The following is an 18,276-nucleotide window of genomic DNA, read 5'->3' on the forward strand; positions in this document are numbered from 1 at the left end:
CCCCCCCACCCCCCCCCCCCCCCACCCCCCCCCCCCCCCACCCCCCCCCCCCCCCACCCCCCCCCCCCCCCACCCCCCCCCCCCCCCACCCCCCCCCCCCCCCACCCCCCCCCCCCCCCACCCCCCCCCCCCCCCACCCCCCCCCCCCCCCACCCCCCCCCCCCCCCACCCCCCCCCCCCCCCACCCCCCCCCCCCCCCACCCCCCCCCCCCCCCACCCCCCCCCCCCCCCACCCCCCCCCCCCCCCACCCCCCCCCCCCCCCACCCCCCCCCCCCCCCACCCCCCCCCCCCCCCACCCCCCCCCCCCCCCACCCCCCCCCCCCCCCACCCCCCCCCCCCCCCACCCCCCCCCCCCCCCACCCCCCCCCCCCCCCACCCCCCCCCCCCCCCACCCCCCCCCCCCCCCACCCCCCCCCCCCCCCACCCCCCCCCCCCCCCACCCCCCCCCCCCCCCACCCCCCCCCCCCCCCACCCCCCCCCCCCCCCACCCCCCCCCCCCCCCACCCCCCCCCCCCCCCACCCCCCCCCCCCCCCACCCCCCCCCCCCCCCACCCCCCCCCCCCCCCACCCCCCCCCCCCCCCACCCCCCCCCCCCCCCACCCCCCCCCCCCCCCACCCCCCCCCCCCCCCACCCCCCCCCCCCCCCACCCCCCCCCCCCCCCACCCCCCCCCCCCCCCACCCCCCCCCCCCCCCACCCCCCCCCCCCCCCACCCCCCCCCCCCCCCACCCCCCCCCCCCCCCACCCCCCCCCCCCCCCACCCCCCCCCCCCCCCACCCCCCCCCCCCCCCACCCCCCCCCCCCCCCACCCCCCCCCCCCCCCACCCCCCCCCCCCCCCACCCCCCCCCCCCCCCACCCCCCCCCCCCCCCACCCCCCCCCCCCCCCACCCCCCCCCCCCCCCACCCCCCCCCCCCCCCACCCCCCCCCCCCCCCACCCCCCCCCCCCCCCACCCCCCCCCCCCCCCACCCCCCCCCCCCCCCACCCCCCCCCCCCCCCACCCCCCCCCCCCCCCACCCCCCCCCCCCCCCACCCCCCCCCCCCCCCACCCCCCCCCCCCCCCACCCCCCCCCCCCCCCACCCCCCCCCCCCCCCACCCCCCCCCCCCCCCACCCCCCCCCCCCCCCACCCCCCCCCCCCCCCACCCCCCCCCCCCCCCACCCCCCCCCCCCCCCACCCCCCCCCCCCCCCACCCCCCCCCCCCCCCACCCCCCCCCCCCCCCACCCCCCCCCCCCCCCACCCCCCCCCCCCCCCACCCCCCCCCCCCCCCACCCCCCCCCCCCCCCACCCCCCCCCCCCCCCACCCCCCCCCCCCCCCACCCCCCCCCCCCCCCACCCCCCCCCCCCCCCACCCCCCCCCCCCCCCACCCCCCCCCCCCCCCACCCCCCCCCCCCCCCACCCCCCCCCCCCCCCACCCCCCCCCCCCCCCACCCCCCCCCCCCCCCACCCCCCCCCCCCCCCACCCCCCCCCCCCCCCACCCCCCCCCCCCCCCACCCCCCCCCCCCCCCACCCCCCCCCCCCCCCACCCCCCCCCCCCCCCACCCCCCCCCCCCCCCACCCCCCCCCCCCCCCACCCCCCCCCCCCCCCACCCCCCCCCCCCCCCACCCCCCCCCCCCCCCACCCCCCCCCCCCCCCACCCCCCCCCCCCCCCACCCCCCCCCCCCCCCACCCCCCCCCCCCCCCACCCCCCCCCCCCCCCACCCCCCCCCCCCCCCACCCCCCCCCCCCCCCACCCCCCCCCCCCCCCACCCCCCCCCCCCCCCACCCCCCCCCCCCCCCACCCCCCCCCCCCCCCACCCCCCCCCCCCCCCACCCCCCCCCCCCCCCACCCCCCCCCCCCCCCACCCCCCCCCCCCCCCACCCCCCCCCCCCCCCACCCCCCCCCCCCCCCACCCCCCCCCCCCCCCACCCCCCCCCCCCCCCACCCCCCCCCCCCCCCACCCCCCCCCCCCCCCACCCCCCCCCCCCCCCACCCCCCCCCCCCCCCACCCCCCCCCCCCCCCACCCCCCCCCCCCCCCACCCCCCCCCCCCCCCACCCCCCCCCCCCCCCACCCCCCCCCCCCCCCACCCCCCCCCCCCCCCACCCCCCCCCCCCCCCACCCCCCCCCCCCCCCACCCCCCCCCCCCCCCACCCCCCCCCCCCCCCACCCCCCCCCCCCCCCACCCCCCCCCCCCCCCACCCCCCCCCCCCCCCACCCCCCCCCCCCCCCACCCCCCCCCCCCCCCACCCCCCCCCCCCCCCACCCCCCCCCCCCCCCACCCCCCCCCCCCCCCACCCCCCCCCCCCCCCACCCCCCCCCCCCCCCACCCCCCCCCCCCCCCACCCCCCCCCCCCCCCACCCCCCCCCCCCCCCACCCCCCCCCCCCCCCACCCCCCCCCCCCCCCACCCCCCCCCCCCCCCACCCCCCCCCCCCCCCACCCCCCCCCCCCCCCACCCCCCCCCCCCCCCACCCCCCCCCCCCCCCACCCCCCCCCCCCCCCACCCCCCCCCCCCCCCACCCCCCCCCCCCCCCACCCCCCCCCCCCCCCACCCCCCCCCCCCCCCACCCCCCCCCCCCCCCACCCCCCCCCCCCCCCACCCCCCCCCCCCCCCACCCCCCCCCCCCCCCACCCCCCCCCCCCCCCACCCCCCCCCCCCCCCACCCCCCCCCCCCCCCACCCCCCCCCCCCCCCACCCCCCCCCCCCCCCACCCCCCCCCCCCCCCACCCCCCCCCCCCCCCACCCCCCCCCCCCCCCACCCCCCCCCCCCCCCACCCCCCCCCCCCCCCACCCCCCCCCCCCCCCACCCCCCCCCCCCCCCACCCCCCCCCCCCCCCACCCCCCCCCCCCCCCACCCCCCCCCCCCCCCACCCCCCCCCCCCCCCACCCCCCCCCCCCCCCACCCCCCCCCCCCCCCACCCCCCCCCCCCCCCACCCCCCCCCCCCCCCACCCCCCCCCCCCCCCACCCCCCCCCCCCCCCACCCCCCCCCCCCCCCACCCCCCCCCCCCCCCACCCCCCCCCCCCCCCACCCCCCCCCCCCCCCACCCCCCCCCCCCCCCACCCCCCCCCCCCCCCACCCCCCCCCCCCCCCACCCCCCCCCCCCCCCACCCCCCCCCCCCCCCACCCCCCCCCCCCCCCACCCCCCCCCCCCCCCACCCCCCCCCCCCCCCACCCCCCCCCCCCCCCACCCCCCCCCCCCCCCACCCCCCCCCCCCCCCACCCCCCCCCCCCCCCACCCCCCCCCCCCCCCACCCCCCCCCCCCCCCACCCCCCCCCCCCCCCACCCCCCCCCCCCCCCACCCCCCCCCCCCCCCACCCCCCCCCCCCCCCACCCCCCCCCCCCCCCACCCCCCCCCCCCCCCACCCCCCCCCCCCCCCACCCCCCCCCCCCCCCACCCCCCCCCCCCCCCACCCCCCCCCCCCCCCACCCCCCCCCCCCCCCACCCCCCCCCCCCCCCACCCCCCCCCCCCCCCACCCCCCCCCCCCCCCACCCCCCCCCCCCCCCACCCCCCCCCCCCCCCACCCCCCCCCCCCCCCACCCCCCCCCCCCCCCACCCCCCCCCCCCCCCACCCCCCCCCCCCCCCACCCCCCCCCCCCCCCACCCCCCCCCCCCCCCACCCCCCCCCCCCCCCACCCCCCCCCCCCCCCACCCCCCCCCCCCCCCACCCCCCCCCCCCCCCACCCCCCCCCCCCCCCACCCCCCCCCCCCCCCACCCCCCCCCCCCCCCACCCCCCCCCCCCCCCACCCCCCCCCCCCCCCACCCCCCCCCCCCCCCACCCCCCCCCCCCCCCACCCCCCCCCCCCCCCACCCCCCCCCCCCCCCACCCCCCCCCCCCCCCACCCCCCCCCCCCCCCACCCCCCCCCCCCCCCACCCCCCCCCCCCCCCACCCCCCCCCCCCCCCACCCCCCCCCCCCCCCACCCCCCCCCCCCCCCACCCCCCCCCCCCCCCACCCCCCCCCCCCCCCACCCCCCCCCCCCCCCACCCCCCCCCCCCCCCACCCCCCCCCCCCCCCACCCCCCCCCCCCCCCACCCCCCCCCCCCCCCACCCCCCCCCCCCCCCACCCCCCCCCCCCCCCACCCCCCCCCCCCCCCACCCCCCCCCCCCCCCACCCCCCCCCCCCCCCACCCCCCCCCCCCCCCACCCCCCCCCCCCCCCACCCCCCCCCCCCCCCACCCCCCCCCCCCCCCACCCCCCCCCCCCCCCACCCCCCCCCCCCCCCACCCCCCCCCCCCCCCACCCCCCCCCCCCCCCACCCCCCCCCCCCCCCACCCCCCCCCCCCCCCACCCCCCCCCCCCCCCACCCCCCCCCCCCCCCACCCCCCCCCCCCCCCACCCCCCCCCCCCCCCACCCCCCCCCCCCCCCACCCCCCCCCCCCCCCACCCCCCCCCCCCCCCACCCCCCCCCCCCCCCACCCCCCCCCCCCCCCACCCCCCCCCCCCCCCACCCCCCCCCCCCCCCACCCCCCCCCCCCCCCACCCCCCCCCCCCCCCACCCCCCCCCCCCCCCACCCCCCCCCCCCCCCACCCCCCCCCCCCCCCACCCCCCCCCCCCCCCACCCCCCCCCCCCCCCACCCCCCCCCCCCCCCACCCCCCCCCCCCCCCACCCCCCCCCCCCCCCACCCCCCCCCCCCCCCACCCCCCCCCCCCCCCACCCCCCCCCCCCCCCACCCCCCCCCCCCCCCACCCCCCCCCCCCCCCACCCCCCCCCCCCCCCACCCCCCCCCCCCCCCACCCCCCCCCCCCCCCACCCCCCCCCCCCCCCACCCCCCCCCCCCCCCACCCCCCCCCCCCCCCACCCCCCCCCCCCCCCACCCCCCCCCCCCCCCACCCCCCCCCCCCCCCACCCCCCCCCCCCCCCACCCCCCCCCCCCCCCACCCCCCCCCCCCCCCACCCCCCCCCCCCCCCACCCCCCCCCCCCCCCACCCCCCCCCCCCCCCACCCCCCCCCCCCCCCACCCCCCCCCCCCCCCACCCCCCCCCCCCCCCACCCCCCCCCCCCCCCACCCCCCCCCCCCCCCACCCCCCCCCCCCCCCACCCCCCCCCCCCCCCACCCCCCCCCCCCCCCACCCCCCCCCCCCCCCACCCCCCCCCCCCCCCACCCCCCCCCCCCCCCACCCCCCCCCCCCCCCACCCCCCCCCCCCCCCACCCCCCCCCCCCCCCACCCCCCCCCCCCCCCACCCCCCCCCCCCCCCACCCCCCCCCCCCCCCACCCCCCCCCCCCCCCACCCCCCCCCCCCCCCACCCCCCCCCCCCCCCACCCCCCCCCCCCCCCACCCCCCCCCCCCCCCACCCCCCCCCCCCCCCACCCCCCCCCCCCCCCACCCCCCCCCCCCCCCACCCCCCCCCCCCCCCACCCCCCCCCCCCCCCACCCCCCCCCCCCCCCACCCCCCCCCCCCCCCACCCCCCCCCCCCCCCACCCCCCCCCCCCCCCACCCCCCCCCCCCCCCACCCCCCCCCCCCCCCACCCCCCCCCCCCCCCACCCCCCCCCCCCCCCACCCCCCCCCCCCCCCACCCCCCCCCCCCCCCACCCCCCCCCCCCCCCACCCCCCCCCCCCCCCACCCCCCCCCCCCCCCACCCCCCCCCCCCCCCACCCCCCCCCCCCCCCACCCCCCCCCCCCCCCACCCCCCCCCCCCCCCACCCCCCCCCCCCCCCACCCCCCCCCCCCCCCACCCCCCCCCCCCCCCACCCCCCCCCCCCCCCACCCCCCCCCCCCCCCACCCCCCCCCCCCCCCACCCCCCCCCCCCCCCACCCCCCCCCCCCCCCACCCCCCCCCCCCCCCACCCCCCCCCCCCCCCACCCCCCCCCCCCCCCACCCCCCCCCCCCCCCACCCCCCCCCCCCCCCACCCCCCCCCCCCCCCACCCCCCCCCCCCCCCACCCCCCCCCCCCCCCACCCCCCCCCCCCCCCACCCCCCCCCCCCCCCACCCCCCCCCCCCCCCACCCCCCCCCCCCCCCACCCCCCCCCCCCCCCACCCCCCCCCCCCCCCACCCCCCCCCCCCCCCACCCCCCCCCCCCCCCACCCCCCCCCCCCCCCACCCCCCCCCCCCCCCACCCCCCCCCCCCCCCACCCCCCCCCCCCCCCACCCCCCCCCCCCCCCACCCCCCCCCCCCCCCACCCCCCCCCCCCCCCACCCCCCCCCCCCCCCACCCCCCCCCCCCCCCACCCCCCCCCCCCCCCACCCCCCCCCCCCCCCACCCCCCCCCCCCCCCACCCCCCCCCCCCCCCACCCCCCCCCCCCCCCACCCCCCCCCCCCCCCACCCCCCCCCCCCCCCACCCCCCCCCCCCCCCACCCCCCCCCCCCCCCACCCCCCCCCCCCCCCACCCCCCCCCCCCCCCACCCCCCCCCCCCCCCACCCCCCCCCCCCCCCACCCCCCCCCCCCCCCACCCCCCCCCCCCCCCACCCCCCCCCCCCCCCACCCCCCCCCCCCCCCACCCCCCCCCCCCCCCACCCCCCCCCCCCCCCACCCCCCCCCCCCCCCACCCCCCCCCCCCCCCACCCCCCCCCCCCCCCACCCCCCCCCCCCCCCACCCCCCCCCCCCCCCACCCCCCCCCCCCCCCACCCCCCCCCCCCCCCACCCCCCCCCCCCCCCACCCCCCCCCCCCCCCACCCCCCCCCCCCCCCACCCCCCCCCCCCCCCACCCCCCCCCCCCCCCACCCCCCCCCCCCCCCACCCCCCCCCCCCCCCACCCCCCCCCCCCCCCACCCCCCCCCCCCCCCACCCCCCCCCCCCCCCACCCCCCCCCCCCCCCACCCCCCCCCCCCCCCACCCCCCCCCCCCCCCACCCCCCCCCCCCCCCACCCCCCCCCCCCCCCACCCCCCCCCCCCCCCACCCCCCCCCCCCCCCACCCCCCCCCCCCCCCACCCCCCCCCCCCCCCACCCCCCCCCCCCCCCACCCCCCCCCCCCCCCACCCCCCCCCCCCCCCACCCCCCCCCCCCCCCACCCCCCCCCCCCCCCACCCCCCCCCCCCCCCACCCCCCCCCCCCCCCACCCCCCCCCCCCCCCACCCCCCCCCCCCCCCACCCCCCCCCCCCCCCACCCCCCCCCCCCCCCACCCCCCCCCCCCCCCACCCCCCCCCCCCCCCACCCCCCCCCCCCCCCACCCCCCCCCCCAATGCTGGCAGGGGATGAAAACATAATCCATAACATCCTGGAGAGCCTAAGACCTGGCCACCTAATGAGCTAAACGTCTTCGAAGTTGGAGATCGAAACCACGTGCAAAGCTTGGACAGCACAGCGAAGTCACTTAAGGGCACTGCTATGAGAATGTTGCAAATGTGTAATGAAGGTAGTTGAAAGTGAAGTTGTGGGAGCCGGAGGTGGTTGGATTTTTTCATTTTTAAAGATTTTAACATCGTGGCATTTTTCCAGCCCTGGGGAAACTGCCGAAGCTTTCCTGAAACAGCGTCAGTTTCACCGGAGATTAAATCCAGACCGAGAAAGTGAAGAAAAAGGAAACAGATAATCAGTTACACTGATCAGACTTTCCCTCTTATAGAAGCAAAAGAGTCATTCCCATACACGTGCATATTCTGTGGTGTGAGGACAAAATGCATCTATTCGCAGGTGACACCCACAATGCCCAGAGATTGAAATGCAGTTGTAAATTTGTCACTTTAACGTGGTTCTTGTTGATGTCAGAAACTTGACGCATGTCAGGTCGCCTGCCTGACATCAAACGGGCTACAGTCTCTGCAATGTTAATGTGCTTCCCTGAATCGCAGCTCTCTGCCGCCTTTGTACTATGTAACCTGTAGTATGTCGATTGTGCCCAAGCGCCAGTCGGGCTGAGAACCCTTCCAGAGACAAGGAACAAGGTTGGCCAAACCCCCCAAAAAACTTGCCACACAACAGGAATTGCACAAGGATTCGAATCCTAGAAAGAACACCTAGTGAATGATTTGCAACATACTTTGGTAGCATATAGCAATTTTTGAATGATGGAAATAAGTACTAATACTATACATATGCACTGAAGAAGATTAAGCAGCAGCACTTCCAAGCGCGGAGTTTTGCTGCTGCTTCTTTAGAGCCTTGCTGCTCCTTGGCACTTGTACAATTTGAAAGTGACGGCGGATTGAAACTGTTTCTTGAACCGGCGAACCATTTGCGGTTAATGGCGGAGTGGACCCTTTGATTCCACCAGATTCCGCCTTTTTTCCGTGTTTTCCATTGGACTGTGAATGAAATATTTATAGAATTACGGTCGGGAGAACCTTTATGGGCTCATGGAATGATTTCATTCTTGATTATGTTATTTTGTGAATATTGCATAGATGCCCTTTAGTCATTGTTGGCATTAACACTTCCTTGTGCAATTCCTGTTGCGTGGCAAGTTTTCTTTGGGGTTTGGCCAACCTTGTTCCTTGTCTCTGAGAACCCTTCCTGCCAGCTTCAGAATGAACAATTGTCCCCTTGTTGCTTTGTAATTTTTTGTTTTGATGTTCCTGGGGATGGAAGGGGGGGGGGCTTTGGGGCATTAAAAAGGAGTGCTAGAAGAGCCAGGGTTTAGTACTGGCTTCTTCTAGGGCTATGCCAAAGTCTGCCAATAAAGATATCTGATCATAATCACCGAGTCTTATGATTGAAGTCTATAAAATTATGCATGGGGTAGAAAATGTTGACAGAGAGAAATTTTTCTCTCTTTCTCACAATACTAGAACCAGGGGGCATTCATTGAAAATGCTGGGGGGAAGAATTAGGACTAATAAAAGGAAACACTTCTTCACGCAACGTGTGATTGGTGTTTGGAATATGCTGCCACAGGAGGTGGTGATGGCCACTAACCTGGATAGCTTTAAGAGGGGCTTGGACAGATTTATGGAGGAGAAGTCGATCTATGGCTACCAATCTTGATCTTCTTTGATCTGAGATTGCAAATGCCTTAGCAGACCAGGTGCTCGGGAGCAGCAGCAGCAGCAGAAGGCCATTGCTTTCACATCCTGCATGTGAGCTCCCAAAGGCACCTGGTGGGCCACTGCGAGTAGCAGAGAGCTGGACTAGATGGACTCTGGTCTGACCCAGCAGGCTCTTTCTTATGTTCTTATGTTCTTATGAGTCTGATATTGGTCCATATCCTGGGCTTGACAACGTAAGCGCAGTTAAACTTTTCTTCTGACTTTCACACATGCAGGTCAAAGTCCGTGTGAAATCTGCTTAGGGGCCAGACATGGGCGTTTCCAAGTCTTGGGCTCTTTCCCCTCCCTGATCTTTGGCCGCTGCCTCTCTCTTTGCTTCTGCAGAGCCCTCGAGCGGCTGTCTTCCTCATCCTGTTCGGTCTAGTCATGCTGCTGATACTCTACAGCTCCAACAGCCGGAACGAGGACTTCCGCTACACTTCCACGATAGGAAGGGTTACTCTGCCTGATAGCCTGAAGGAATGGGGGGTGAAAAATGGATACCTCCCTGTTTCTGGAAACAAGGTACTCGAAGCACCTGGACTTTTTAGCTGCATTGTCCTTTAAGGGGGGAAAATGTCCTGGTAGGGAACCCGACCTACTCTTGAAGGCTTGAAACCTGGCAGGGGCTGATGAAGAGAAGAGTTTTGGATTTATATCCCCCCCTTCTCTCCTGTAGGAGACTCAAAGGGGCTGACAATCTCCTGGCCCTTCCCCCCTCACAACAAACACCCTGTGAGGTAGGTGGGGCTGAGAGAGTCCGAGAAGCTGTGACTAGCCCAAGGTCACCCAGCTGGCGTGTGTGGGAGTGTACAGGCTAATCTGAATTCCCCAGAGAAGCCTCCACAGCTCAGGCGGCAGAGCAGGGAATCAAACCCGGCTCCTCCAGATTAGAATGTACCTGCTCTTAACCACTATGCCACTGCTGCTCCTACCTACCTACTTTACTGCTACAGTAACATGACTATCTACCTGCTCCTATCTACCTACTTTACTGATACAGTACTTTGGGGGCATGGCTTCAGGTGTTCCTGCATTCTGAGGTTAGGTGGTAGCAATTCAGGATAGTGCTTTCTCACCAACGTTTTTGAAATGCCGGTACCTCCACTGTCCCCTTCTATTATGGTCTTCCACTATTGGGTGGAGTCATTTTTGTTTCAGGTGGCCTTTCCCTCCTTCCTGCCTTATGTTTTAATTTCTGTCTCTGTGCCTTATATATGTGTTTAGTTTTGGCTTTAAAGATTTTTATCATGTATTTTTTATATCATGCTTTATTTTCGTTATTACCCTGTTTCCCCTAATATTAGACATCCCCGAAAAATAAGACATAGTAGAGGTTTTGCTGAAGTGTAAAATATAAGGCATCCCCCAAAAGTAAGACATAGCAAAGTTTTTGTTTGGAAGCATGCCCGACGAACAGAACACAGAAAAATAAGACATCCCCTGAAAATAAGACATAGCACATCTTTGGGAGCAAAAATTAATATAAGACACTGTCTTATATTCGGGGAAACACGGTAGTTGTGCTGGTGGCCCTGACTGGACAGAAAGGTGTGATATAAATCTTGAAAATCATTGTGTGATCCTGGGCTAGTTGCACGTACTCAACCTCACAATGTTGTTGTGAGGATAACATGTAGAACAGGGGTGGCCAACTTATGATGCTCCAGATGTTCATGGCTATGCTGGCAGGGGCTGATGGGAATTGTAGTCCATGAACATCTGGAGCACCATAGGTTGGCCACCCCTAATGTAGAAGAAGAGAGGGTCATAAGTTCCTGTTGGGGAGAAAGGTGGGTTGTAAACGAAGAAAAGAAATAAATTATAGCTCAGAAATAACACGTTATGAGTCTTTCTGTCTGCTTTGTTGCCCCTTGATGGACATGCTCGGGATTTCCGCGCTGACAGTCAGAACTTCATCCTCGGGCGTGTGTGGGCTCAATATGGATCAGGTCCATGGGGAGAGGAAACTTCCACCTTCCCTGCTGTGGTGTTTTCTCAATCGGAAATAATGAAAGCTTTCCAGGGAGTGGCTTTTAGGAAATACTGTTACAGGGAACTTACTTGAAGCGATACACCGGGTTTCACTCTCTTTCTTCCCAGACCTTAGACCGTCACTGTAACCAATGTGCAATTATCACCAGTTCCAGCCACCTCCTTGGGAGCAAAATGGGGCCAGAAATCAACCAGATGGAGTGCACAATCCGCATGAACGATGCTCCCACCACGGGGTACGAAGCGGACATTGGCAACAAAACCACCTTTCGGGTGGTAGCCCATTCGAGTCTCTACAGGGTCCTGAGGCGCCCCCAGGAGTTTGTCAGCAAGAACCCAGATACCATCTTGATCTTCTGGGGGCCTCCCATCAAGATGCAGCAAGTCCTCAACAAGGTCATCCAACGGGTCAGCCTGTCGTTCCCCAGCATGTCAGCTTTTGTAGCTACAGGCAAGCGCATGTACCAGTTCGACAACCTGTTCAGGAAGGAGACTGGGAAAGACAGGTAAATCCAGAGGTGGGATCCAACAGGTTCTCACAGGTTCCCGAGAGTAGGTTACTAATTATTTGTGTGTGCCGAGGGGGGGTTACTAATTGGTGATTTTGCCACGTGATTTTTGCCTTCGTTACGCCCCTCCTCTCAGCAGTAGTGCGCAGAACTTGAAGCAGTCTAGCAGGAGGTGCACTGGCGTGCGTGGCAGCCTGTGCCTGAGTGCATTCGTTTCCCGCTCAAGGACCGGCGCAGCAGCTGCGTCCTTGCCACAGCCCCGCCCAGGAATGCCCCGCCCCCGGAATGCCCTGCCACGCCCCTGTCGTGCCCCGCCCAGCCCCATTGGCGCTACGCCACAGTTTGAATCCCACCACCATGGGAACCTGATACTAAAATTTGTGGATCCCACCACTGGGTAAATCCACATAGATGTATTGTCGAAAGCTTTCATAGCTGGATTCAACCGGTTGCGGTGGGTTTTCCAGGCTGAGTGGCCGTGGTCTGGTGGATCTTGTTCCTAATGTTTTGCCTGCATCTGTGGCTGGCATCTTTAGAGGTGTATCACAGAGGGAAGTCTAACATATATATATATGGTAAACAATTAAAGTGGGATTTACGTTCCATATTGAAGATGGGCCAATATTTTGAAAATATTGAAAGCTTTTTTTGCATGACACAGAATTAACTTCCGAAACGTGATGCCTCAGATACAGAAAATAGGTGACTTGAAAAGGGGAACAGTCAAATGTGTAGTCTTTCAAGGACCGTTAGCTGTGATCACTCAATGAAACTTCCAGGTTGAGGGGCAGCCTACCTCTGAATGCCAGAACCTTTGGTCTGACGCAGCAGAGCTCCACTTGTGTTCTAAGAGTATCTGCAAAAAGTAGCCTGTACGTGAAGTAAGCAAGTAAACAAATCCGCTCTAAAATGCATCCCCGTTTTCTAGTCCTGCGTCTGCCATCTCTTTTGATTTGCCTTGATGATTTCTCCCCCCACCCCCACCCCTGGTCATTTCACAGAGTGACGTCACGCTCCTGGCTGAGTACAGGCTGGTTCACCATGGTGATTGCCGTTGAGCTGTGCAACCGAGTTCACGTTTATGGGATGGTCCCCCCCAATTACTGCACGTAAGTAACTCTCTCTCTCTGATTTACTCTTTTGCTAGGTTGGAATCAGAGGTGGAGCTACCAGGGGGTGGGGCGGGGGTGCGCATTGCACTGGGCGCATGCCTGGGGGGTGGAAAATCGCCTGCACCCCTGCAGTACCCGCCCCCCGCCAACACTTACTTTAGTGAAACAGTGCAGGCTGAAGAAACGGCCTGTCCCCTTCTGGCTGATAACAGCCTGGTGGGAACTACACTTCCCAGGAGACCTTGCGAGCCCCAAGGTCTCATGGGAAGTGTAGTTCATCCTGGTGGGAACAGGCCAGTTTTCCAGCCTGCACTTTCACTAAGGTAAGTGGGAAAGGGGGGGGGGCGCAGAGGGGGCGGGGGGCGGAAAACACAGGGTGCAGTATGGCCCAGCTACGCCTCTGCTTGGAATGTTGCTGCCATTGGCTGTTTTATCCTCTTTCTCTCACTTCCCGTCCTGCAATAGTCAGAACCCTCCGCCCCGCAAGTTGCCATATCACTACTACGAGCCGAAGGGCCCAGACGAATGCGTCACCTACCTTCACAACGAGCGGAGCCACCGGGGTAACCATCACCGGTTCATCACGGAGAAACGGGTCTTTGCCAACTGGGCGACCCTCTACAATATCACCTTCTCCCACCCAGACTGGGATTAGCCCTGCACACCCAATGCCAACAGACACAAGGTGCCAAGCCTGCCTGCTCGGGCAGAGGAAGTCAGGGGGCACCCTCTCTGCCCCCGAAAGAGGAATCCGTTGAGTGAAGAAGCTGCTTCAACAACCCAGAGATTTCGCTGCTCAACTTCCGATGTCCAGCCACCGTCCCGGCACCGGCCTTTCTTTCTGCCCCCCAAAGCCCCCTTGAATCAAGCAAACCGCCCAACCAGTTCAGCATCCTGTCGGATTCCAGGAAGTTCGAAAACTCGGTGTGAACACAGTGGCCTTCCCCCCCACTCGAACTATACTCTGCTACAGCACATGGAAGTTCCATCTAGCTATTTAGAAGCAGCTCAGCCCTTTCTTTACTCAGATGTTAGAACGCAAGTACAGAGAAGAAAGGACGGGAGGATTCGTGTCCTGACTTCTGGAGGGGGTTTGTTATCTCGCTCCCACTCTCCACCTCCCAGCTTACTCACTAAGGTTACTTCCTGGATCTTACTAAAACAAAGCCTCCCAGTTGTTGCTGCTAGCTCTAAGTAGAGCTTCAGCAGACCCCTTTTAAGAGCAGGGTGCCACAAAATCAGCAGGGGGAGAATGTGGCTCTTGGGTACAATGAGGCCCAACCATCAAGCTATACGTTGATGACCGTACACTGCTCCCTTCAGTTTAATGTGTTTTTGTGGAATCTGAGCGAATGCAACTGAGAGGCAAGTGGAATGTCTGCGGCCACTAACCAGGTATGAGGCAAGGGGAGGCCCAAGCTACTACCACCAACTCTCCCCTGCCCCACCCCTGCCCCTGTTTCCAGACTTGCAGATGGCAAAGGAAGACAGACTTGCAAAGGCAACGCTATGCCCCTGCTTCTCCACCCAGCATGTCTGTCACAGTGCCAGGAGGGGTAGGTATGGTCACTAGTTCGGATGCTTTTCAAAGGGGCTTTTTCAAGGCGGATAAACCAACTAGTTGCTAGCTATGATAAATAAATAGAACCTCTCTTCTCAGAGGCAGCGTGCCTCTGGCAACCAGGGAGACATAAAAAACCTGCTTTTGGGTTTCCAGAGGAGCAAGCTTGGCTGGATCCCCTGCAATCCAAATTAACCCCCCCCCCATCTTTTATTTTGAAATTTCAAATCTAGAACGAGTATCGCTTCCTGATTTTTCTTTGTCATTTCTGTAGCACTTTTTCCAACGTTTTGCCGTTCTTGTACAATCACCCCAAAAATTTGGTTGAGATGGGGCAAAATAATATGGCTTGAAATATAGTTCTGAGGTTGCTTTTCATGAAGGATTTTAGGAGGTCGATTTCAGGGTCGGCGAACAGAGTGGAGAAAGGGATGTGGGTTGATCTTTGCCAACCACTTGTCTACTCAAGTCACACACCCCTACAGCTTTCCTACGGGTGTAGTTCCACTTCTGCCCAGAGTTGACCGACCATCCACTGAACATCCGGGCAAAGATCGAAACTTGGTTGCCTTGATCAGGCTTAGCGCTCCTTACTGTGCCCAGCACTGTCCCTAGCCTCTTCACGCTCTATAAGCACAATCACTACTAGGTAGTCAACTTTCCGTTCCACATGTTCACCTGCGTTGAAAGTGCTGGGAAGCGCACCAAAAAAGGAAGCCACCACCCCTCCGCCACGCCCTCCCCACGCCCGCTTTCTACCACCCGATCTCACCGGGTAGAACACGAGGCAGGAGGGCGATAATGGACTGGTTGGAATTATCTTAAAGGAACCACCAGCTGCTGTTTGAGAGTTGCGCTCTTCGCGCCTTCATCTCATTCCCCCCATTAAGCCAATCTGCCCTTAGCAACTCTTTGCAAGATCACCATGGCAACTCTTTGCTGCAAGCGCCTGAGCTGGGGGTTTTTTGCTCTCCAAAGGGGCCGGTGACGCCAGTTTACAACTCCAGCTCCCAGTTTTGCTTGGGTTTTTTGCACTCCGGCACAGCTTGGTGCAAACGGTGGGAGTTTTCCTTCCTAGACGACTTGTTCCTGAGCGGCAGGCAGAGGTTGCCCCTGGGATTTGGAATGGAAGGGTGCCCTCCTGAAGGTGTTTGGGTAACCCTCAGCCGGGTCCTTATCGCGCCATGACGTCCCGGTTTGTACATCAACACTGCAGGTGGCGTCAGAGCAGCGCCAACGCCCAGAGAGCTGCTGTTTATACAGCTACACACGCAGCGAAGGGGTTATATATTTTCGTCCTCTCTTATCACCAGAGCAGCCGCTCGTCAAAAGAGGGGGAAGATGCTTCACAAAGCGAATCCAGATAGACTTGTTTGCAGGTCCCTGCTCAGGATACAGAGTCGTACCCCGTCATCTGCCTTAACAATAACAGGCATGCTCTCCGCCGTGTGATTTGTGAGGTATCTCGTGCCTCCATGTCTACGATCACCGAACCAGTTGTCACATGTTGACTTGAGGCCACCAGTGTCCTTATGGGGAGGGGGAGAAGCCGGGTGGCCATCGCCAGGTGTTGTTGCTATACTTCCTTTCTCTGATCTGTTGCAAATGCCGGGAGGAAAGAGTAGCTCTCCCTGTAGCTGTGCTGGGCAGCTGAACTACCTGTCTCTGTATCTGCATGTTATATTACCTTCTAGGGCTCCATAGACCAATAGGCAAGGCTCCAAAGACTAGATTGCTGAATTCTTTCTCGATTTGTCACCAGCTTTGAATAACCTCGCCATGCCTCAGTTTCACCCTCTGTAAAATGGGTTAGGAAAGGAAGGTCTGTCAGGCCAGATGTGGGGAGGGGTTATCAATATTTCTCTCTCCAAAAAAGCTGTGGGAACACAGAAGATGGTTGATGCTCGGAGGTTTGCAGAATTCACGTCGTCTGCGGTCGTGCTGACCCTCAGAAGAGTGCTGTGCGCCCATCTCTGGAAATCGGGCCGTGTACCCCCAGTGTGAGGGCTTTAGCTTATGGCCAGGCCTGCCACAGGAGCCACTTTGTGAGTCACCGGTGTCACAAATGTGGTCATGCGCAGAACTGCTGGTAGGACAGGCGGCTTGTCATGAAGAGCAGCTTATCCGCTTAACTTTGCTGAAAGCTGCAAAGCGTTGGAGCTGTCCGGCTAGCACTTTGAAATAAAACCACCTTTAGGAATCGCGCAGAGATGAGCCGAGTAGTATTGAAGACCACCTTTGCGTCTTGGTAGAATTCCGGGGGGTGCATGGAGGTGTATCCGTACGCCTAGCTGAGTTTCTGGGAAATCTTTAGGGTCTTTCCTGATATCCTTCACTTCTCCTTCTCCTCGGCTTCGTTCTTCCCTAGGTGGTTAAACTGTGTCAAGACAGAATGAATTCAGGCCGGAGTGGAAGGTGACCTATCGGAATACATCCTCAAGAAAATATCCCCACACATAGAAAACTAGCATGTCAAGGTGGGAGATCAGGTAAGAACTCTTGATCCTGACATGCTAGTTTTCCACGCAAAGTGGATTTTGTTGTATAGAGGAGCATTCTAGCATGTGAGCTGGATTCTGCAGTCTGTAGTAACCTGGCTCTGGCATGAAAAGTAAGCCTAAAATTCCATTAAAAGTGTGAGGAAAAAACTTATCCCATTACCCATATTTATGGGTTGGTCAAGAAGATGGTCAACTATGTAATGTTTGAATGCTGTAGGGCTGTCAGTGGTACAGAATTAAGAAAGGAGTGGCTAGCCTCATTTTTCCCATGTGTACACATGCTAACAAAATCTGGGATGGAGAAAACCCAATTCTTGACTGTTTGCGAGATGTTGCATCCCATATTTTGTATATACTTAACTCCTAGTCCTTCTGAGTTATTGTGCAACTAGGGGATCTAAGTGCCAAACGTAGGATAGCCTCTTTTGTCTGAATGGCTCCGGGGGATACTTAAGGAACCCAGTTGGTCAGATATGTAAAGCAGGCAAGCTGTTAGTCACCTATTTCTGTCCATTTGAAGAAGTATGTGAACCTGCAAGTGACACAGAGTTCTTAATCATAAGACTCCCTACAGTATAATGAAGTGTTCTGTTTAATGCAGAAGCTTTGCAATAAAGTACACTGCCTTATCTATTAGCTATTGTCTCCTGTGGGACCAAAACAGTGCTAGTTGTCTTTATCAGACTTGTGGATGATCAGACATCTGGATCATTTAGTCTTATGTGCATACACTTAAAATAGACATGTGTAGAACTAAAGTGTAATCAAATTGGACCATCCAGGAACTCGGGGCTCATTTAGATTAGACACAAGAGATCCGTGATCAATCGAAGAGATGTCAATCTCCCACCACAAGCTGCTATTAGCTCCCATAGGAGAAAAAACAGGCTCCCAGTGACGACTGTTTGGGACTCGAATTCAGTAGTTTGCAGCTAATTGGCAATTCAGGACTTGACAGCAGGGCCTCGACGCAGTATATTGTATATTAACAATATTGACAAGGAACAGCCGATTGGGATCGAGAGTGCCTTGATGATCTTTGGGGGCAGAGTCTTCTAAAATATCTCTTGTGGTCGGCACAAAGTGTTTCAATGGTGGGTCGCTTTTTTGCATGAACCCTTTTTTGGGAATTCTGTCCAGGAGTCTTGTGCCCTTGACGAGAAGCAGCTAAACGTAACGGAGAGTGTTGTGGTGCCCGGAGCTGCACACCAAATCGGAAAGGAAGAGAGTTTTGTAATTATTTGTATGGAAATAAATATTGCTACATCTTTATCTTGCAATATTTTCTTGTGTTCCTTTTCTTTTAACACCCCCCCCCCCCGCGCACACACACACAAACACAAACACAAACATACATACAGGTCCATGATACCCATCTCCTTGTAAATTCAGAGTACTTTTGAGTGTATACCTTTATGACTGAAAGCAATCAGTTCACCCGTTCAGTTTATCTGAAATCTGTACCCCTCCTCTTTTTCTGTATTCAGTAAGGCCTGAGTTGTTATTTGTGTCATGGTGAATCCTTGACACAAAGCAGTGGCGTAGGAGGTTAAGAGCTTGTGTATCTAATCTGGAGGAACCGGGTTTGATTCCCAGCTCTGCCGCCTGAGCTGTGGAGGCTTATCTGGGGAATTCAGATTAGCCTGCACACTCCCACACACACCAGCTGGGTGACCTTGGGCTAGTCACAG

The 18,276-nt window shown here is 66.0% G+C and overlaps 1 protein-coding gene across 1 annotated transcript; it reads left to right on the forward strand.

The window, feature by feature from the left end:
* Window positions 1-9,035: 9,035 nt before the first annotated feature.
* Window positions 9,036-17,865, forward strand: ST6GALNAC6 (ST6 N-acetylgalactosaminide alpha-2,6-sialyltransferase 6). The gene is made up of 4 exons (XM_048513044.1): window positions 9,036-9,432; window positions 11,011-11,408; window positions 12,413-12,520; window positions 12,989-17,865. Exons 1-4 carry the CDS (start codon window positions 9,295-9,297, stop codon window positions 13,176-13,178), a joined length of 834 nt encoding a protein of 277 aa, XP_048369001.1. The 5' UTR covers window positions 9,036-9,294; the 3' UTR covers window positions 13,179-17,865.
* The last annotated feature ends 411 nt before the right edge of the window (window positions 17,866-18,276 follow it).

This window comes from Sphaerodactylus townsendi, linkage group LG12, assembly GCF_021028975.2.
Source record: "Sphaerodactylus townsendi isolate TG3544 linkage group LG12, MPM_Stown_v2.3, whole genome shotgun sequence".
NCBI lineage: Eukaryota > Metazoa > Chordata > Lepidosauria > Squamata > Sphaerodactylidae > Sphaerodactylus > Sphaerodactylus townsendi.